The sequence below is a fragment of the Pseudophryne corroboree genome, chromosome 5 (assembly GCF_028390025.1).
Source record: "Pseudophryne corroboree isolate aPseCor3 chromosome 5, aPseCor3.hap2, whole genome shotgun sequence".
In the NCBI taxonomy this organism is placed as follows: domain Eukaryota; kingdom Metazoa; phylum Chordata; class Amphibia; order Anura; family Myobatrachidae; genus Pseudophryne; species Pseudophryne corroboree.
In genome coordinates, this window is record NC_086448.1 from 73,646,630 (window position 1) to 73,669,662 (window position 23,033).

The following is a 23,033-nucleotide window of genomic DNA, read 5'->3' on the forward strand; positions in this document are numbered from 1 at the left end:
CAATTTACACAGAGCGCCACATGAGGACCAACATACCCAAAACCCTAAATGGGGGGTGGTACCATGCAATTATATGGAATACTTAAGTACACATCCTTTTTTTTCCATGGAGATTAAATCTTCACAATATTCTCCTCTTCTCCCGTGTATTCAATATATGGGGAGGAAACAAAATGGTGCAAAATGTGTAGTACAGTACTTTTAATTCCACAAAAACATACACACATAAAAATACACACATAAAAATTGATTTGTTTGTGCAAACCAATGATGTGGACGTATTAGACTTTATGATTGGTTATAATGTTAGTTAAAAGGAAGGAACATTAAGATATTGTTCATTGCCTTGAAAAAGACCCTAGGTACAGGGTTGAAACGCGTTGGCTCCTGTTGGGAACAGTACATCCTGCAGCTTGGCTGGAGAGAGGTGGAGGATTTTACCACTACCAGAAACTTATCCCTGACGACCCACCCGGGAGGAACGTACTGGTGATTAATTAAGAACGTATATTGAGAACTGTTTTCCACCGGTTCTCAATTATTTCTGGTAATTGCACAATTTATCCACTTTTGCCGCCAAATACTCTGGATAATACTGCTCTGAAGTCTTTTGCTATTTGCACAAACAAATCAATTTTTATGTGTGTATTTTTATGTGTGTATGTTTTTGTGGAATTAAAAGTACTGTACTACACATTTTGCACCATTTTGTTTCCTCCCCATATATTGAATACACGAGAGAAGAGGAGAATATTGTGAAGATTTAATCTCCATGGAAAAAAAAGGATGTGTACTTAAGTATTCCATATAATTGCATGATTTAACTTTCTTAAATTGTTTCCAAAAGATAGAAAAATCAGCTCAAAGAAAGAAAACTTTACATTAAAGATTCTATAGAGAAAATACAGCATCAACCACTTTGCATCAGATGTGACACACCAGGCTGGGCTTTCCCTGACATGGTCGCATATGATGCACCTGGTCAGAAAGCTCCCTGGGCGGCTGTAGGAAGAGAAGCTTCCTGCAATTGCTGCTTTCAGAGGGACCTCCGGTCATTCTGGTACCCTCCCCCAGTGCCAGCTGTGCTGCTGATCACTGCTGATCGGTCAGTCTGGTAGCACCCGCCCACCCAGCGGCTGCAGACATTAGCAGCTGCTGGGGGGGAAAAAGCAGCCCTCACCTTCTCTGGGGAGCTCCAGAGGCTGCAGAGAGGATCACGTAGCAGGAAACTGAAGTCGCAATGGTCGCTATGTTCCGACCGTCGATGTTTGTACCTATATTGTTTTTTTCTTTTTTTTTATTCTTTTTTTTTATTCTTTTTTTTTGTTTGTTTTTTTAAATGTTTTTTTAAAGAAAATTTTATTGGATACACTTTAAATAAAGGTTCTTAACCTAATTCAATCATAAAAAAAGCTTGACAATTTCCATGCGTTTTTTGTTTTTAAATATTAGTTAAGTGGTTAATGTAATGTACCCATTAAGAACTTAAAATACATAAACCATAGACATCAGATTCACATTACACTTTCCGTATCGTAGACTGTTGGTTGGTAAAATTAGACGTATTGGAAGATAATCTTCGAGGGGGGAGGCAAGATTCCGCAGGGATTAATTCGGCGCTGGGAGTAGATCAAAAACTCAAAAAAAAAAGGAAAAGTGGAAGTGTTGCCTATAGCAACTGATCAGATTCTAGCTCTTCTATACTGTATTATGTAAATGATAGCCGAAATCTGATTGGCTGCTCAGGGTAACACCTCCATCCCTGCGTTTCAGTTCCTGCATGTTTACCTATCTTAATCTTATATTCAGGTGTAAAAAACTGGGTTTCCATTAAATGATTTTGGAGCACCAGGATCTTTATTGAAAATTTACGTGTAATATTATGTGTATAATGTATATTGTCATTTGGAAATTAAACGTGGAGATGAATAATATGTTTAGATTTGTTAGCAGTATGTGAAACATAACCAAATACGCATCCTGAGCCCAATAGCAGCTGATTGGCTACATGCAGCAGGTAGGACATCCATTATGACATCACAATTTCTACAATTCATTGTGGACAGGATCTCACACCATGATGGGAAGGACTTGAATAGGTTGTGCCTGTACATCAGGGATTAGAAATCGAATGGCTTTAATTATATTTGTTATCGCCGTCATCTTCCTGACTGCACAAATCAATGCCTCAACAGGTAATGGATGCCTTACTTATATGTGTATGTGATTTAGGTATGCTTAACCAGTTCATTTTTAGTATTAGGTTCCTAGTATTTAGCAAGGAGCAAAAGACCCTATTGCCGGGGAGCCCTCTCTATCCAACGTGTTACCCGGGGGTGTTAAGTGTCTTTGCTGTATGAGGAAGCCTATTTATCAAGTACCGCCGCAATTGATAAGGCTATCTCTTTATTGACTTACGGGGGCAAAAGCATTTTAAAATACTTTGGGGCATATGTATCAAAGCTTGGAGAGAGATACAATAGAGCACAGGTTCTCAAACTCGGTCCTCAGGACCCCACACAGTTCATGTTTTGCAGGTCACCTGTAGATTTTTAAAATGTGACAGTTGGTGATACACAGTGCAGCTGCTGGGTGACATGGAAAACGTGAACTGTGTGGGGTCCTGAGGACCGAGTTTGAGAACCACTGCAATAGAGAGAGATAAAGTACCAGCCAATCAGCTTCCTAACTGCCGTGTTACAGGCTGTGTTTGAAAAATGACAGTTATGAGCTGGCTGGTTGGTTGGTAGTATGGGGTAAATGTATGAACATGCGATGCGGGCTGAAGTGGTTACAGCGCACGCTATGTGCGCCGGATACCGCTTCACCCATATGTACGATGGTCACTGTGCTGGTAAATGACCAGGGTGCTTTGCGCCCGGTGTCATTTTCATTGCGCAGTGTGTCTGTAAGGGGTGCGATGCCGCTACCTGATGTACGAATGGCCAGCTGTACAGGTGGCGGTTGGTACAGTCTCCTCTTTCCTTCGGCTCCTCTGTCTGGCAATGTGCTCCCTCTCCTCCCACGTGTCTGTATTTTTTGTTGTTGTTTTAATTAATCAATACACTTATGGGTGGTCATTTCGAGTTGTTCGCTCGCTAGCAGTTTTTAGCAGCCGTGCAAACGCTATGCCGCCTCCCACTGGGAGTGTATTTTAGCTTAGCAGGAGTGCGAACGAATGGATCGCAGAGCGGCTACAAAATAATTTTGTGCAGTTTCAGAGTAGCTTCAAACCTACTCAGCGCTTGCGATCACTTCAGACCATTCAGTTCCTGATTTGACGTCACAAACACGCCCTGCGTTCGCCCAGCCACGCCTGCGTTTTTCCTGACACGCCTGCGTTTTTCTGAACACTCCCTGAAAACGGTCAGTTGACACCCAGAAACGCCCTCTTCCTATCAATCACTCTGCGGCTGCCTGTGCGACTGAAAAGCATCGCTAGACCCTGTGTAAAACTACATCGTTCGTTGTAACAGTACGCCGTGCGTGCGCATTGCACCGCAGACGCATGCGCAGAAGTGGCGTTTTTTTGCCTCATCACTGCACAGCGACTGAATGCAGCTAGCGATCAACTCGGAATGACCACCATTGTTTCAGCTTGCAGTGGGAGCAAGGCAGCCGCCGTTACTAGAGAAGAGTCCCGGAAATCGTATTGCGCATGCGCTAGTAACAGATGAGCAATTCCCCATGGGAGAATATTCTAGCGCATGTGCAGGACTTTGGGGATTAGCCAAAAGGGTGAGGAGGTTCAGTTCTCCCAGAGTGGCGCATAGCGCATACACATATCGGTACAGTACAAGTTAATACATTGCGCCGATGCTCTTTGATCAGGACGAGAAGCGGGACCAGACACATAACGACCGTAGTCAGGAGGATAATACATTTACCCATATATCTCTCTCCAATCTTTGATATGTCTGCTCTTTGGAGTAAAGCTGACACTTTTTTTTTTATATATATATATATATATATATATATATCATAATACAGTTTAGATTATATTGGTTTCATTATTAAGATAGAAGAACCAAAATGTTTAAAATAAAAATGTATATGTTATATATAGACAGTGTTGTATATATGTGTTTTTTTTTATATGTGCTCAATAGTGGCTACATCCAATATGATTTATTTGCAGGAAAAAATATCTCCAACCCTGACTGGAACCGCTCCACTGATGAAGCAAACAGTGAGTCTGTATTGTTTATTAACCTTCCCTCAGCTGGCTGAATACAGGGGCCATTTACAAAAAGCCAATGCTCACTGGCTTTTAGTAAATGTGACAATTATATAGGAATGGGCCGTTGGATGTATTGCATGGTAGGAGTAGCAAAGATGGAGTAAGGGGGGAGGGGGTGGAGTTGTATTGCATGATGTGAAATAAAACTGTCGTTATAATAACCATGACGCAGAAGGTGAGGCCCTGTAACTGGGCCTCTCAGCAAATCCGGGCCTGATGGGGCGTGGGGAGGCAATAATGTTTTCTTTATCAGTTATGACACCTAGGTTTATATTTTTGTTTATTCTAAAGGCTCTGCAGTGTCTTACCGTACTCACGCGCTAGTGAAGCGCAGCTGGGACTCAGGTAGAGCAGGTGTTTTGTCTTTTCCTTGTTCTGAACCAATTGTCTTCATGCTAAAGTCTAAACTAACTTCCATTGCTGGCTTGCAATTGCATTATTACTCTATTAAAATGTACAGAATTCATATATAACGGGGTATTCATATCTCGCTCATTGGGACCCGTAGGACGCTCAAATATAACCGGACGCAACAGGCCAAGTACAGTCATCACCACATCTCCTACACAGTGCCCTGGGGCACGTGGGTAGGTGCAAAGTGCCCGGGCTCTCGGAGGACTTGGGAGTGCGTGGAACAATGCTGTGATCATATTCCCCCTCTGCAAGTGCCATAGAAAAATAGTCCATGATTGGCCACGCCTACTCCCGTGACCATGCTCCCCCAGCACCAGGCCCGTCCAATTCTTTGGCATCCATGACTGTGCCCTATGATGCTTTCAGCCCACCCCTGTGCAATACCAGGCCAACTGCCCCAATTACCATTCATTTTTCCCTTGGCGCACTGTATACAGTGGCTGTGAGCGATTGAGTAAAAAAAAAAAAAAATCAGATAGAACTAGTTATGTGAAAGCGCACACATGAATGCCACAGCATAAAAGGAAAAATCAACTTAAAAACAAAGGTGGAAATAGAAATAAAATAATTAGGAATAGCAATGTACACGTAAATACACTGCAATTGTATCAGGACCTAGTTAGCTTGTGCTCAGCATGGTGGAAAACACTGTGGAGTGCACTAGAGTCTCTCATGAATCCTGCTATCGGGTAAGTAACGGTTTTACCCAAGTTACCCTCAGGTTAACATGTCTACTAGCCAACTATACGGTCGCTTTGCAAACCGAAAGCAGGAAGATACTCTAGCACGCTCCAAAGTGCATTCGACCACGCGTTTCGCCACGGACAGTAACCAGTGAGCAATACTGTTCCAACAGTACTAACTAGATTTCTGTGCCCGGCCGAGCTGGATGCACACTAGGGGCTCTCCTGAGCTCTTAGAAAGAAAGTTTATTTTAGGTTTTTTATTTTACAGTGAGACCTGCTGGCAACAGGCTCACTGCATCGGGGGACTAAGGGGAGAAGAAGCGAACCTACCTGCTTGCAGCTAGCTTGGGCTTCTTAGGCTACTGGACAACATTAGCTCCAGAGGGATCGACCGCATGGAACTGGCCTTGGTGTTCGTTCCCGGAGCCGCGCCGCCGTCCCCCTTACAGAGCCAGAAGCAAGAAGAGGTCCGGAAAATCGGCGGCAGAAGACATCAGTCTTCACCAAGGTAGCGCACAGCACTGCAGCTGTGCGCCATTGCTCCTCATACACACTTCACACTCCGGTCACTGAGGGTGCAGGGCGCTGGGGGGGGGGCGCCCTGAGCAGCAATAAAAACACCTTGGCTGGCAAATATATCACAATATATAGCCCCAGAGGCTATATATGTGATAAATACCCCTGCCAGAATCCATAAAAAAGCGGGAGAAAAGTCCGCGAAAAAGGGGCGGAGCTATCTCCCTCAGCACACTGGCGCCATTTTCTCTTCACAGTGCAGCTGGAAGACAGCTCCCCAGGCTCTCCCCTGTAGTTTGCAGGCTCAAAGGGTTAAAAAGAGAGGGGGGGCACTAAATTTAGGCGCAATATTGTATATACAAGCAGCTATTGGGAAAAATTCACTGAATATAGTGTTAATCCCTAAATTATATAGCGCTCTGGTGTGTGCTGGCATACTCTCTCTCTGTCTCCCCAAAGGGCTGTGTGGGGTCCTGTCCTCAGTCAGAGCATTCCCTGTGTGTGTGCGGTGTGTCGGTACGGCTGTGTCGACACGTTTGATGAGGAGGCTTATGTGGTGGCAGGGCAGATGCCGATAAATGTGATGTCGCCCCCTGTGGGGCCGACACCAGAGTGGATGGATAGGTGGAAGGTATAAACCGACAGTGTCAACTCCTTACATAAAAGGCTGGATGACGTAACAGCTGTGGGACAGCCGGCTTCTCAGCCGCGCCTGCCCAGGCGTCTCAAAGGCCATCAGGGGCTCAAAAACGCCCGCTCCCTCAGATGGCAGACACAGATGTCGACACGGAGTCTGACTCCAGTGTCGACGAGGTTGAGACATATACACAATCCACTAGGAACATCCGTTACATGATCCCGGCAATAAAAAATGTGTTACACATTTCTGACATTAACCCAAGCACCACTAAAAAAGGGTTTTATGTGTGGGGAGAAAAAGCAGGCAGTGTTTTGTTCCCCCATCAAATGAGTGAATGAAGTGTGAAAAAGCGTGGGTTCCCCCGATAAGAAACTGGTAATTTCTAAAAAGTTACTGATGGCGTACCCTTTCCCGCCAGAGGATAAGTTACGCTGGGAGATATCCCCTAGGGTGGATAAGGCGCTCACACGTTTGTCAAAAAAGGTGGCACTGCCGTCTTAGGATACGGCCACTTTGAAGGTACCTGCTGATAAAAAGCAGGAGGCTATCCTGAAGTCTGTATTTACACACTCAGGTACTAGACTGAGACCTGCAGATAGTGCTGCTGCAGCGTGGTCTGTGACCCTGTCAAACAGGGATACTATTTTGCGAACATAAGAGCATATTAAAGACGTCGTCTTATATATGAGGGATGCACAGAGGGATATTTTGCCGGCTGGCATCCAGAATTAATGCAATGTCCATTCTGTCAGGAGGGTATTAGAGACCCGACACTGGACAGGTGATGCTGACTTTAAAAGGCACATAGAGCCTTATAAGGGTGAGGAATTGTTTGGGGATGGTCTCTGGGACCTCATATCCACAGCAACAGCAGGGAAGAAAAATTTTTACCTCAGGTTTCCTCACAGCCTAAGAAAGCACTGTATTATCAGGTACGGTCCTTTCGGCTTCAGAATAGCAAGCGGGTCAAAGGCGCTTCCTTTCTGCACAGAGACGAGGGAAGAGGGAAAAAGTTGCACCAGTCAGCCAGTTCCCAGAATCAGAATTCTTCCCCCGCTTCCTCTGAGTCCACCGCATGACGCGGGGGCTCCACAGGCGTAGCCAGTTACGGTGGGGGGCCGCCTCAAAAATTTCAGCGATCAGTGGTCTCGCTCACAGGTGGATCCCTGGATCCTTCAAGTAGTATCTCAGGGGTACAAGCTGGAATTCGAGGCGTCTCCCCCCCGCCGTTTCCTCAAATCTGCCTTGCCGACAACTCCCTCAGGCAGGGAGGCTGTGCTAGAGGCAATTCACAAGCTGTATTCCCAGCAGGTGATAGTCAAGGTGCCCCTACTTCAACAAGGACGGGGTTACTATTCCACACTGTTTGTGGTACCGAAACCGGACGGTTCAGTGAGACCCATGTTAAATTTGAAATCCTTGAACACATACATAAAAAAATTCAAGTTCAAGATGGAATCGCTCAGGGCGGTTATTGCAAGCCTGGAGGAGGGGGATTACATGGTATCCCTGGACATCAAGGATGCTTACCTACATGTCCCCATTTACCATCCTCACCAGGAGTACCTCAGATTTGTGGTACAGGATTGCCATTACCAATTCCAAACACTGCCGTTTGGACTGTCCACGGCACGAGGGTCTTTACCAAGGTAATGGCAGAAATGATGATACTCCTTCGAAAAAAGGGAGTTTTAATTATCCCGTACTTGGACGATCTCCTTATAAAGGCGAGGTCCAAGGAGCAGTTGTTGGTCGGAGTAGTACTATCTCGGGAAGTGCTACAACAGCACGGATGGATTCTATACATTCCAAAGTCACAGCTGGTTCCTACCACACGCCTACTGTTCCTGGGGATGGTTCTGGACACAGAACAGAAAAAAGTATTTCTCCCGCAGGAGAAAGCCAAGGAGCTGTCATCTCTAGTCAGAGACCTCCTGAAACCAAAACAGGTATCGGTGCATCACTGCACACGAGTCCTGGGAAAAATGATAGCTTCTTACGAAGCAGAATTCCATTCGGCAGGTTCCATGCAAGAACCTTTCAGTGGGACCTCTTGGACAAGTGGTCGGGATCGCATCTTCAGATGCATCGGCTGATAACCCTGTCTCCAAGGACCAGGGTATCTCTACTGTGGTGGCTGCAGAGTGCTCATCTTCAAGAGGGCCGCAGATTCGGCATACAGGACTGGGTCCTGGTAACCACGGATGCCAGCCTTCGAGGCTGGGGGGCAGTCACACAGGGAAGAAATTTCCAAGGACTTTGGTCAAGTCAGGAGTCGTCCCTACACATAAATATTCTGGAACTGAGGGCCATTTACAATGCCCTAAGTCTGGCAAGGCCTCTGCTTCAAAACCAGCCGGTACTGATTCAATCAGACAACATCACGGCAGTCGCCCATGTAAACCGACAGGGCGGCACAAGAAGCAGGATGGCGATGGCAGAAGCCACAAGGATTCTCCGATGGGCGGAAAATCACGTCTTAGCACTGTCAGCAGTGTTCATTCCGGGAGTGGTCAACTGGGAAGCAGACTTCCTCAGCAGACACGACCTACACCCGGGAGAGTGGGGACTTCATCCAGAAGTCTTCCAACTGTTGGTAAACTGTTGGGAAAGACCACAGGTGGACATGATGGCGTCCCGCCTAAACAAAAAACTAGATATTGCGCCAGGTCAAGGGACCCTCAGGCGATAGCTGTGGACGCTCTAGTGACACCGTGGGTGTACCAGTCGGTTTATGTATTCCCTCCTCTGCCTCTCATACCAAAGGTACTGAGAATAATAAGACGAGGAGTAAGAACGATACTCGTGGTTCCGGATGGGCCAAGAAGAGCTTGGTACCCAGAACTTCAAGAAATGATATCAGAGGACCCATGGCCTCTACCGCTCAGACAGGATCTGCTACAGCAGGGGCCCTGTCTGTTCCAAGACTTACCGCGGCTGCGTTTGACGGCATGGCGGTTGAATTCCGGATCCTAAAGGAAAAGGGCATTCCGGAGGAAGTCATTCCTACGCTGATAAAAGCCAGGAAAGAAGTAACCGCAAACCATTATCACCGTATTTTGCGAAAATATGTTGCGTGGTGTGAGGCCAGGAAGGCCCCAACAGAGGAATTTCAGCTGGGTCGTTTTCTGCACTTCCTACAGTCAGGAGTGACTATGGGCATAAACTTGGGTTCCATTAAGGTCCAGATTTCGGCTCTGTCGATTTTCTTCCAGAAAGAACTGGCTTCACTGCCTGGAGTTCAGACATTTGTAAAGGGAGTGCTACATATTCAGCCCCCTTTTGTGCCTCCTGTGGCACCTTGGGATCTCAACGTGGTGTTGAGTTTCCTAAAATCACATTGGTTTGAGCCACTTAAAACTGTGGATTTAAAATATATCTCACGTGGAAAGTGGTCATGTTATTGGCCTTGGCTTTGGCCAGGCGTGTGTCAGAATTGGCGGCTTTGTCATGTAAAAGCCCTTATCTGATTTTCCATATGGATAGGGCAGAATTGAGGACTCGTCCCCAGTTTCTCCCTAAGGTGGTATCAGCTTTTCACTTGAACCAACCTATTGTAGTGCCTGCGGCTACTAGGGACTTGGAAGATTCCAAGTTACTGGACGTAGTCAGGGCCTTAAAAATTTATATTTCCAGGACGGCTGGAGTCAGGAAAATTGACTCGCTTTTTATCCTGCAGGCACCCAACAAAATAGGTGCTCCTGCTTCTAAGCAGACTATTGCTCGCTGAATTTGTAGCACAATTCAGCTGGAGCATTCTGCGGCTGGATTGCCGCATCCTAAATCAGTAAAAGCTCATTCCACGAGGAAAGTGGGCTCATCTTGGGTGGCTGCCCGAGGGGTCTCGGCTTTACAACTTTACCGAGCTGCAACTTGGTCAGGGGCAAACACGTTTGCAAAATTCTACAAATTTGATACCCTGGCTGAGGAGTGCCTTGAGTTCTCTCATTCGGTGCTGCAGAGTCATCCGCACTCTCCCGCCCGTTTGGGAGCTTTGGTATAATCCCCATGGTCCTTACGGAGTTCCCAGCATCCACTAGGACGTCAGAGAAAATAAGATTTTACTCACCGGTAAATCTATTTCTCGTAGTCCGTAGTGGATGCTGGGCGCCCATCCCAAGTGCGGATTGTCTGCAATACTTGTATGAAGTTATTGCCTAACTAAGGGTTATTGTTGAGCCATCTGTTGAGAGGCTCAGTTATATTTCATACTGTTAACTGGGTATAGTATCACAAGTTATACGGTGTGATTGGTGTGGCTGGTATGAGTCTTACCCGGGATTCAAAATCCTTCCTTATTGTGTCAGCTCTTCCGGGCACAGTATCCTAACTGAGGCTTGGAGGAGGGTCATAGTGGGAGGAGCCAGTGCACACCAGGTAGTCTAAAAGCTTTCTTTTAGTTGTGCCCAGTCTCCTGCGGAGCCGCTATTCCCCATGGTCCTTACGGAGTTCCCAGCATCCACTACGGACTACGAGAAATAGATTTACCGGTGAGTAAAATCTTATTATTACGTTTGGATATCTGATACATGAACTATATTGAATGAATGTAAAAGTTTGAACTCTGCCTGTATAATTGCCCTAACATCCTTGTGCTACCACGGCTGGTATATTTATTTAAGAAATAAGTCTACTCTATGTACCACAGAGCCGGATTAAGAGGGGGACAAGGGGGCAGTACCCCAGGACCCCCCTGTCTTAATGTCCCGTCCGTCCCCCGGCTGAAGTTCTGCACTTCTCTAGTGCTGCTGCCTCCATTTTCTAGCCTCCGCTGCCAGCGGCAGCTCTCCTGGCAGCAGCGGAGGCTGGAGATTGTATGGATCAGTCCCCGACCGTGCCTGAGAGAAGGGGGAAGCTGTATGCACAGCCGCATGCGGTACCGCACTCCTTCCCCTGGCAGCGTGGTACCCTTCCTCCCTGGCAGCCTGTAGTCTTCTCTCCCTGCTGCAGCGTGGGGGCCCTCCCCCCGAAGGGCTCCTGTTGCTGGTGGTCGTTGGGGTGGAGAGGGCGAGCAGCGGATGCATCCGGGGTGTGGTTGCTGGTAGGAGGGCGAGAGCCCTGTCTTGGGTGTCCTGGGCCCCCTGAGGGCTTAATCTAGCCCTGACATACCATACCTATAATCAGTGACGTGCGTTGGGGTGAGGCAGAGCCTTTCCTGTCATACTAATGTATACACCAGAGTTTTGACTATATAAAGTATATGGAAAATACAAAGAACATATTAGAAATATATTCTTTGTATTATTCTAATCATTTTTATAGTTTAACTCGAGTAAAAAGTCTATGGCAGGTGAGCCAGAGCCTGACCTGACTACCTTATCCACACATCTCTGATCAATACTCACCAAATTTCCAGCTGTATATACTGCTGCACCTGTGTATTATACCCACATGTACTGTATATACTGCTGCACCTGTGTATAATGCCCACATGTACTGTATATACTGCTGCACCTGTGTATAATGCCCACATGTACTGTATATACTGCTGCACCTGTGTATAATGCCCACATGTATATACTGCTGCACCTGTGTATAATGCCCACATGTATATACTGCTGCATCTGTGTATAATGCTCACATGTATATACTGCTGCACCTGTGTATAATGTCCACATGAATATACTGCTGCACCTGTGTATAATACCCACATGTATATACTGCTGCACCTGTGTATTATGCTCACATGTATATACTGCTGCACCTGTGTATAATGCCCACATGTATATACTGCTGCACCTGTGTATAATGCCCACATGTATATACTGCTGCACCTGTGTATAATGCCCACATGTACTGTATATACTGCTGCACCTGTGTATAATGCCCACATGTTTATACTGCTGCACCTGTGTATAATGCCCACATGTATATACTGCTGCATCTGTGTATAATGCTCACATGTATATACTGCTGCACCTGTGTATAATGTCCACATGAATATACTGCTGCACCTGTGTATAATACCCATATGTATATACTGCTGCACCTGTGTATAATGCCCACATGTATATACTGCTGCACCTGTGTATAATGCCCACATGTACTGTATATACTGCTGCACCTGTGTATAATGCCCACATGTATATACTGCTGCACCTGTGTATAATGTCCACATGAATATACTGCTGCACCTGTGTATAATACCCACATGTATCTACTGCTGCACCTGTGTATTATGCTTACCTGTATATACTGCTGCACCTGTGTATAATGCCCACGTGTATACTGCTGCACCTTTGTATAATGCTCACATGTATATATTGCTGCACCTGTGTATAATGCTTACATGTATATACTGCTGCACCTGTGTATTATGCCGACATGTACTGTATATACTGCTGCACCTGTGTATAATGCCCACATGTATATACTGCTGCACCTGTGTATAATGCTCACATGTATATACCTCTGCACCTGTGTATAATGCCCACATGTATATACTGCTGCACCTGTGTATAATGCCCACATGTATATACTGCTGCATCTGTTTATAATTCCCACGTGTATATACTGCTACACCTGAGTATAATGTCCACGGGTATGGGTCGCTGGGTCGACCCAACTAAGGTCGACAGTCATTAGGTCGACCACTAAAGGTCAACAAGCATTAGGTCAACAGGGACACTAGGTTGACAGGTTAAAAGATCGAAATGAGTTTTTGGACTTTTTTTTGGTGTTGTTTTCTTCGTAAAGTGATGGAGTACCCCAATTAGTGCACCGTGTCCCCTCGCAGCTTGGGGCAAGGTGCCTCACTCTACTACCGCTGCGCTCAGCACAGGTTACCGCTCCCAATTGTAGTCCACGTGGATTGTAAAGTATGAAAAAGTACAAAAAAAACCTAATGTCGACCTTTTGACCTGTCGTCCTAGTACATGTCGACCTAATGATCATGTCGACCTAGTGTCCCTGTCGACCTAATGCATGTCGACATTTAGTGGTCGACCTAATGACTGTCAACCTAACGACCGTATCCCAATGTCCACATGTATATACTGCTGCATCTGTGTATAATGCCCACATGTATATACTGCTGCACCTGTGTATAATGCCCACATGTATATACTGCTGCACCGATGTATAGAGCTCACATGTATATACTGCTGCACCTGTGTATAGAGCTCACATGCATATACTGCTGCACCTGTGTATAATGCCCACATGTATATAATGCTGCACCTGTGTATAATGCCCACATGTATATACTGCTGCACCTGTGTATAATGCCCACATGTATATACTGCTGCACCTGTGTATAATGCCCACATGTATATACTGCTGCACCTGTGTATAATTCCCACGTCTATATACTGCTGCACCTGTGTATAATGCCCACATGTATATACTGCTGCACCTGTGTATAATTCCCACGTCTATATACTGCTGCACCTGTGTATAATGCCCACATGCATATACTGCTGCACCTGTGTATAATGCCCACATGTATATATTGCTGCACTTGTGTATAATGCCCACATGTATATACTGCTGCACCTGTGTATAATGCCCACATGTATATACTGCTGCACCTGTGTATAATGCCCACATGTATATACTGCTGCACCTGTGTATAATTCCCACGTCTATATACTGCTGCACCTGTGTATAATGCCCACATGTATATACTGCTGCACCTGTGTATAGAGCTCACATGTATATACTGCTGCACCTGTGTATAATGCCCACATGTATATACTGCTGCACCTGTGTATAATGCCCACATGTATATACTGCTGCACCTGTGTATAATTCCCACATGTATATACTGCTGCACCTGTGTATAATGCTCACATGTATATACTGCTGCACCTGTGTATCATTCCCACATGTATATACTGCTGCACCTGTGTATAATGCCCACATGTATATACTGCTGCACCTGTGTATAATGCCCACATGTATATACTGCTGCACCTGTGTATAATTCCCACATGACCCCTTGGGCTCATATATTGTGTGTAAATCTAGCTCTGGTACTAGCCAGTGCCTCCTCAGCCATTTACGTCACCGGACATCCCTATATTATTTGTTTCATACTGCAGGCTGTTGGCAGTAAAACATTATATGTATGATACATGGAAAGAACTCTTTTTGTGCAATTACTTGTGAACTTTTATGATCGATATTGCATGATTTGCAGGCATAACATACCTTCCAACTTTGTTCTCCTATGAAGAGGGACACATGCGCAGCGAAGCCATGCACGCTCTCGAAAAGGGGCGTGGTCTATAAAAGGGGGCGTGGCATTGTGCGAGCCATGCCCTGTTTTCGTCACTGAGGGGGCATGCCCAGCGCTCTGTGAGCCGCTGGCATGCCCTCTCTCCCACTGTCTGCACTGAATAGACGCTGTGCGCATGAGCCTCCCAACTGCGCCCCCCCCGCAGGTGGGACAGTGGCACAGCCCCCAAAAAAGGGACTGTCCCGCGAAAATCGGGACAGTTGGGAGGTATGGGCCTATTGCGCCTTTTAGCAAACCTAACTAGACCCTAACGTGATTGCAGTATATTTATTTTATTAATTATTTTTTTATTTTCTTAGTTCCACCTTTGTTTCTATAGCTTCATTTTCTACTATTTCATTAATAAATGTGTTGCACATTTGCATAACTAGTTCTATGTTATTGTGTTTCTCATTGCCCCATTTGCTCAGAGCAGGTTTATACGCATTCATTATGATATCCTGGTTGGCGGGATGCCGACGGTCACATGACTGACACCGGCATCCCGACTTTGAAGATCCCGATGTCGGAGGGGGTGAGTATTATAACTATCACTCCCCCTCCCTTCCCTTAACCCTCTAGGGGGGGAAGGCGGCTAGGGCTAAACCTGCACCCTAGTGCCTAAACCCCCCAAAGGCCCTAACCCTAAAAGTTACCCCGATCCTTACCTTTGGGATGGCGCCGTTCCACGTGTTTTGTCGAATATGCGGTCATTTTCGTTCCTTTTTGGGGGTCATTTTCACCCAATTTTACAAAAAAAAAAAAAAGCAAAAAGGCATGGCCAAAAAGTGATTAAAAAAATGGTCGAAAACGTCCGTAATTTAATACACAAGGTCGAATTAGTGGCATTTTTTCGGCTAGCCAAAAAAAAATTGCACTAATTGAATACCCCCTAGGCATCCAAATATTCCATATCCTTATCCCAGACTATGGGCGGGATGTACTAATGTACATCGCCGCCCTGCGCCACGATGCTGATCGCATATGTACTAACATATGCGATCAGCATTGCGGAGGACAGCTCTTCCGATAAGAGCTGTCCTCCGCGATGCGCAGCGGCAGCCTGACTTCTGGGATTCGGCCCCAGGAGTCAGTCTGCGCATGCGCTGGGTGACGGGGGCGGCCTCAGGGCATGCTGGGAGGGATCTGATCGGATCCCTCACACAGCGCCGCGGAGAGAAGCCCATAGGCTTCTATGGACTATCGCCAGCTAAAGCTGGCGTACCCCGCCGCGGCGCTGTCCTACCGGCCAGGGGTTAGTACATCAGGAAAATGCGGTAAACAGGGAGTTTACCGCATTTTCCGCTTAGTACATCCCGCCCTATAGGAGCAGCGCAGCTGAACACTCTTCTGTACCTCATCTGCCTAATAGCGGCTGTGCTGTGTGGGCACCGTGACACGTGCACACATCCAAATTTGTTCTACATGTTACATGTACCAATATGCTTCTACTCCACACACTTCTCAAGGTTTATCATATTCTTCTTTCTTTATTAATCAGTGATACCAAAACGTACCATTCTGGCGAAAGTCATGGTTGCCGGAACCTGTTTCATCTGCATAGCGCTGGTGGCTGGAGTCTGCATTTTCATTCGTACCTAGTAAGTTGCCAACGTCATCTATTCATTACCGTATATCACACTTTGAAGGACGTTTGACCTCTTACTCAAAGTGAATGGGCCACCTGAGTGTAGCAGAGGCAGCCATTTTGGCTCATGAATAGTTGGTCATCATTGGCCTCAATGAGGTTATTGGTTCCCATGAGAAGAGACATGTTTGTAGTCAGGAGGTGAAGTGAGAGCCTTGTCCCTGGATGGCGCCACCTGAGACGAAGTTCCTCCCTCCCCCCTTAGTCCTTCCTGTTCTCCGCCAGCACTGTTAGTTCGCCGCCCTGGTGGTGCAGTGAAAAGAGTGTGGCAGTGGACAAGCGGAGAAGATGCCCATAGCAACTAACCAGCTTCAAGTGTAGCATTAATTAATACAGGTACTACATTCTATAAAATGATACGTAAATGCTTACTGGTTGCTGGGGGCAACTTCTCTACTTGTCCACTATTTTTTCACTGCTTTATACATTTGCCCAGTAAGTTTGGTGCCGGTTGCATTGTGTACACTGTCATACATTCACAGATTCCCATTTATCTTTGCAATCCAGCTTGAAACATCATAAAGAGTACCAGTACATCCAACAAAAGGTGATGTCTCACATTCCGAAAATTAAACCACGATTTAAAGTCTTGAAGCTTAAGTCGAAAGCACTCCTTAAAGGCCGTAAACAAGGTAATAATCACTATCTTTTATTCAGATCAACAGACATGAGGAAAAAAATGTTTTACCTTTAAATGCGTCATCCTATGGTGGGTCTGTTCACAGATAAGAAATGAATAATAATGCTGATAGCATGTTGTGGTGACCCTACCTCCACATCCTGTGTGACCTAACCTTTGCCTGTATATTGGATGGGTGTAAAGACAAAGCGCACTTTCACAGCACCTGACAGCGGGCACCGTACTTTCACTCTCTATGGGAACCAGTATGCAGCTGGATGCGTGACCGGTCACAGAGTGTGAATCCAGGGCATACGTATAAAATAACAGACGTGTTTGTGTAATAATCCCTACCTACAACACTGTGTATACATTATGCTTGTTTACAGGTTCATTGTTGATCAATGACTTCTCACTAAGGGCCTATTATAAAATGTGTGGAGCCACTGTCCCTGCATGTGCATAATGATACATCCCGACAGCACTTAGGGGGACATTTACTAAGCAGTGATAAGAGCGGAGAAGTGAGCCAGTGGAGAAGTTGCCCCATCAACCAATCAGCAGCTCTGTATCATTTTATAGTATGCAAATTATAGATGTCACTTCTGTGCTGATTGGTTGCCATGGGCAACTTCTCCACTGGCTCACTTCTCCGCTCTTATCACTGCTTAGTAAATGTCACCCTTAATGTCTTATTGCAGCGAATGCTATGCACGACAGGGCTGGTTTCATATACTGTAATGACAAGAGGGGCCCACCTACGTGGTTACGTGTTATACGGTATAGTGCGGCCAGCTCAGCTTGGAATAGTCTGGTGTTGGTCACCAGGTGCACCATGGTCGTTGCCCATATGCTACAAGCCCATTCTTTAGCAATTGTGTCTGTTTAGTTAGCTGGGTGGGGACCATGGGTTTTATTTAATTTTTAGTCACTTATTTTTTAAACAAAGCACCAAGCTGTTAGGACGCAGCTAAAATACGCTTGTTAAGAGTAGTATCTGAAGATGCAGCCAAGTGTGACATCTCCTGTGGTCCTTCTGCACTTATATATGCATGCAGGGCTTCGGGGAGAGCTATCAGGCTCTGGTACTAGGGGTGTGTGGCCACCCCAGGAGTCTCTTTACATTCTCATCCTCCTTGGCAGACCCAGGGCCCCAGATGGTCTTGGGTCCTTTGCACCCACTTCCTCTTTGTCCTGGTACTCCTATATAGGGTGGCCAATCCGGGGACTGGGATCGTCAGGATTCCGGAATTTAGGCCTAAAATTGTCCGGGATTGGAGCTTCCAAACCTTTGGATTTCCGGATTAGTAACCCAATCCCGGGTATCCCAGGAATCCTGGGATTGATAATCTTTCAATCCCGATACACGGGATTGAAAATAAGGCCCAGGATTGGCCACCGTAGCCCTATATGCATGCCATCACTGTGCAGTGCTTTAGCTTGCCCTCTCCACGTCCATTTTTCCAGGGGCTAAGCTTGCCCTCTCCCGATCCATTTCTGCAGGCGCTATAATACGTTGCATCTAATTGTAAATATTGCTGCATTTTTGTGAGTGGGGGTAGAAAGACCTGCAAGTGCAACCAATGAAATCAAGCACACACTGCTTCCACATAAATACTATTAGTAATGTAGAAACGTTAAATGTATTATAACATTTTGTCATTACTCCGTTTGCAGAAGTTGTAAAAATGGAGGAAGGAACGGACATAAATGAGGAAGTTGAAGATGAGGAGCCTGAAGATGATGGAAATGGGAAACAATATGAATCAGAGGAGGAAGCAACAGAGGAGCCGGCAGGAAATGAGGAGGAAGCAACAGAGGAGCCGGCAGGAGATGAGGAAGAATTTGAAGAAAAATTTGAAACAAAAAAAGGCATTTTAGACAAACCGAGGATGGTGGAAGAAAAAACTAAGGCAATGATGGATGAAAATAATGACTATAAAGCAAAAGCAGACACTAAGCAAAGTAAGACAAGTGAAGAAAAGAAACTGAAAAAACCTGTGAAACTGGAAAAACCTGTGAAACTGGAAAAACCTGGGAAAGCTGAAGCAGGGAGCAAAGAGAAAAAGGTTTCAACAAAGTCTGCCAAAACATCTGTGGCAAGTGCGAAGGAGAAAGTCAAATCCATCAAAGTGCCACCCAAAGTGCCACCTAAAGTGCCACCTAAAGTGCAGAAACTGCAGCAAAAAACCATAAAGGTAAAAAAGGTTGAGAAAACAAAATCAAAGAAGGGAAAAACTGGCAAAAAATAGGACATAACTTATACAACACATTAAAAGTGTAAGTTATTATAATGTTTGTGTTTTTATTTCTCATATTGATAAAAACCATAATAATAATAATAATAATAATATATATTTAGAAAGCACTTTTCTACTAATAGGACTCAAAGGGGGTTATCTGGAGAGGAACGCAGATCTGCGTCCATCTACTCACATGCTGGGGGCCACCCAGCACAGGGCAAGGCCTGCCAAGCATGCGTTTGGCGCCTCCCCGCGATGCGTTTGCAATTTAATTGCGAACACATCGAGTAGAGAACAACCGCTGCCTGCACAACCTGGCTGCGCTTGCAGGCGGTCCGACACAATTTTTTTTTTATTCGGATCGGCTGCGTCCGGACACACCTGTGTTGTCCGGACTATACCACAGAACACCGTAACAATGCCCCATCCCCACCCGCAGCTGCCGCTGTCAATCATCTTGCGGACCCATCCTTCTGGGATGCGACTGCATTGTGAATGGTCGCGCACATGTACTTTGGCCAGTACACGTGCGCAGACCTGACGGACTTGCCCGCTGCATGCGAATGCAGCGGCTGCGTCCACTTCTCAATAACCCCCAAGGTGCTTTACATTTGCCTTTACAGCACAAAATACAAAACAAGCTTAACAGTAGATATTAGTTAAATCCATGACTCAACAGGAAAGTCTGGAGTGTATTTTGAAGGATTCTAGAGTGGGGGCCTCTCGCGCTGTGCGAGGAAGTGAGTTCCATAGAGTCTGAGCCACAAAGCTCTCGTCCCCTAGATGACTTAAGGGAGATTCTAGATGCTGCTGAAAGTCCTTCATCTACAGATCGCAGTAAGCGAGTGGGAGTATAAGCAATCAGAAGCTGCTTGAGGTGGATGACAGTCATTAGGTCGACATACATTGGGTCGACATGATCACTAGGTCGACATGTACTAGGTCGACATGGAAAAAGGTCGACATGATTTTTTCACATTTTTTTTCACTTTTTGACCTTTTTCATACTTAACGATCCACGTGTACTACAATTGGGAACGGTAACCTGTGCCGAGCGTGGCGGTAGTGGAGCGAGGCACCTTTCCTGAAGTCGCTCGCCATGCGAGGGGACACGGTGCACTAATTGGGGTTCCCTGTCACTTTTCATAAAACGACACCAAAAAAAGTAAAAAAAAACAATGTCGACCTTTTTCCATGTCTACCTAGCACATGTCGACCCAATATATGTCGACCTAACTCATGTCGACCTAATGAACCACACCCGCTTCAGGTACAGTGGCGTAACTAGGGGCCCGCAGCCCCTGCGATCGTTTGGGGGAGCGCAGGGCTGCGGGGCGCCCTAGCCGCCACTGATCTCTGCTGCCTGGGAAGGAGGGACACAGAGGGCACAGTGCGCGCCTTTCCTGTGTCCCTCCTGCGTCTCCGGCGGCAGCAGCGGGTCTATTAAATGAAGTACCCGTTCGTGAGCTCTGATTGGCTCACGAACCGGCACTTCATTTAATAGACACGCCGGAGACATAGGAGGGACACAGGAGAGGCGCGCGCTGTGCCCTCCGTGTCCCTCCTTCACAAAACAGTGGGGGAGCGGGGAGGGGAAGTTGTACCTGGCACTAGGGGGCATATGTGGCACTGGGGGAGCATATTGGCATAGGAGGGGCATATTGGCACAGGGGGGTATATGTGTGCCTGGCACTGGGGGTATATGTGTACCTGGCACTGTGGGGGAATATCTGGCATTGGGGGCATATGTGGCACTGGGGGTGCATATTTGGCACTGGAGGGGCATATTGGCACAGGGGGGTATATGTGTACCTGGCACTGGGAGAGGGGGCATATTTGGCACTGGGGGTATATGTGTTTCTGGCACTGGGGGGGCGCATGTTTGGCACTGGGGGCATGTGTGTACCTGGCTCTGTGGGGACATATCTGGCACTGGGAGCACAGCCCTAGCAACAAGCATTACCCCCTGGTTACAAGCACAACACCCAGCTCATGAAATCCCTGGCAACAAGCATTAACCCCTAGCAACGAGCATGACACCCAGTGCATGAAACCCCTGGCAACGAATATTACCCCCTGGCAACAAGCTTGAAACCCAGCACATGATACCTCTGGCAACAAGCATAACACCTACTGCATGAAGCCCCTGGCAACGAGCATGGAACCAAGAGCATGAAACACCTGGCAACGAGCAGGTAATTTAAAAGTAATTAGAAGCCTTACTGTAGGACTTAATGTGTATGGGCATTGCGGTGTGTGGCATAATGTATCACGGACATTGTAGTGTGTGTCATAATGTGTCACAGGCATTACGGTGTGTGGCATACTATATCACGGAATTGTATGTGGTATAATGTCTCAGGGGCATTGCAGTGTGTGGCATAATGTATAACAGGTATTGCGGTGTGCGGCATAGGATATATCGGGCATTGCGGTATTTGTCACAGGCATTACGGTGTGTGGCATACTATATCACGGGCATTGTGGTATGTGGTATGTCTCAGGGGTATTGCAGTGTGTGTCATAATGTGTCACAGGCATTACGGTGTGTGGCATACTATATCACGGGCATTGTATGTGGTATAATGTCTCGGGCATTGCAGTGTGTGGCATAATGTATAACGGGCATTGCAGTGTGTAGCATAGGGTATAACGGGCATTGTGGTATGTGTCACAGGCATTACGATGTGTGGTATACTATATCATGGGCATTGTGATATGTGGTATAATGTCTCAGGGTCATTGCAGTGTGTGTCATAATGTGTATCAGACATTGTATGTGCTATAATGTATCAGGGGCATTGCAGTGTGTAGCATAATGTATAACGGGCATTGCGTGGCATAATGTGTCACAGGCATTACGGCGTGTGGCATAATGTGTTGGGGGCATTATGGTGTGTGGCATATTGTGTCACAGGCATTACGGTGTGTGGCATAATGTGTTGGGGGCATTACGGTGTGTGGCATGTTGTGTAATGGGCATTATTGTGTGTGGCATAATGTCTAAGGGCCATTGCAGTATGTGGAATAATGTATACTGGGCAATACTATAAGGAGGAAAAATGACAAATAATGTAAGGGGCATGAATCAGGATTATTTTTTTCCTGTGGTGGCCAACGTCTGGGCGTGCAGGGTGCAAAACTGGGGTATAAGGTAGTCTTTTCCTGCAATGCCACGCCCCTTTATGCAAAGCCACGCCCATTTCAGCAAGGTCACACCCCCTTTTGCGGATTCATCACTGTACTGCTGACACTTATGGGGGGGGGGGGGGGGGCAGAGAATTTTTTGGCTTGGGGGAGAAAAATTTCTAGTTACGCCACTGTTCAGGTACCTTTGGCCCTGGTCATGTAGTGCTTTGAAACTCAGTAAAATGGTTCACCATCTTACCGGCAGCCAGTGAAGGGAGTAGAGGATGTGTGTTATGTGGCTAGAACGGGGCTGGTTGGGTAACAGCCTGGCAGCTGTGTTTTGTACCAGCTGTAAGTGGTGCAATTCTTTTGCTGTGAGACCCAGGTAGAGGGCATTACAGTAGTCTCTTTGAGATGATACAAATGCATGTATGACTTTTAGAAGATCTTCTGTGGGAATGAAATGCTTGATTCTGGCTATGGGGGTAATTCTGAGTTGATCGCAGCAGGAATTTTGGCCCTCATTCCGAGTTGTTCGCTCGCAAGCTGCTTTTAGCAGCATTGCACACGCTAAGCCGCCGCCTACTGGGAGTGAATCTTAGCTTAGCAAAATTGCGAACGAAAGATTCTCTAAATTGCGAATAGAAATTTCTTAGCAGTTTCTGGGTAGCTCGATACTT

The 23,033-nt window shown here is 46.3% G+C and overlaps 1 protein-coding gene across 3 annotated transcripts; it reads left to right on the plus strand.

Moving 5' to 3' along the window:
• Nucleotides 1-2,056: 2,056 nt before the first annotated feature.
• LOC134928788 (probable serine/threonine-protein kinase kinX) lies at nucleotides 2,057-19,275 on the plus strand. Of its 3 annotated transcripts, none has more exons than XM_063924780.1 (6): nucleotides 2,057-2,195; nucleotides 4,139-4,189; nucleotides 4,532-4,594; nucleotides 16,216-16,315; nucleotides 16,870-16,994; nucleotides 18,659-19,275. In XM_063924780.1, the coding sequence occupies exons 1-6, from the start codon at nucleotides 2,132-2,134 to the stop codon at nucleotides 19,231-19,233; spliced, it is 978 nt and encodes a 325-aa protein (XP_063780850.1). In that variant the 5' UTR covers nucleotides 2,057-2,131; the 3' UTR covers nucleotides 19,234-19,275. The 3 variants fall into 3 exon arrangements, with proteins under 3 accessions (XP_063780850.1, XP_063780851.1, XP_063780852.1); XM_063924781.1 differs by having other exon boundaries at nucleotides 4,532-4,585; XM_063924782.1 differs by lacking the exon at nucleotides 4,532-4,594.
• The last annotated feature ends 3,758 nt before the right edge of the window (nucleotides 19,276-23,033 follow it).

Bases quoted from the DNA above. Each gene is read 5' to 3' on its own strand.
- LOC134928788 (XM_063924780.1), top strand. From the start codon at position 2,132: ATGGCTTTAATTATATTTGTTATCGCCGTCATCTTCCTGACTGCACAA. The intron at 4,190-4,531 runs GTGAGTCTGTAT...TTTATTCTAAAG, and splicing joins CTCCACTGATGAAGCAAACA to GCTCTGCAGTGTCTTACCGT. The intron at 16,316-16,869 runs GTAAGTTGCCAA...TTTGCAATCCAG, and splicing joins TGCATTTTCATTCGTACCTA to CTTGAAACATCATAAAGAGT.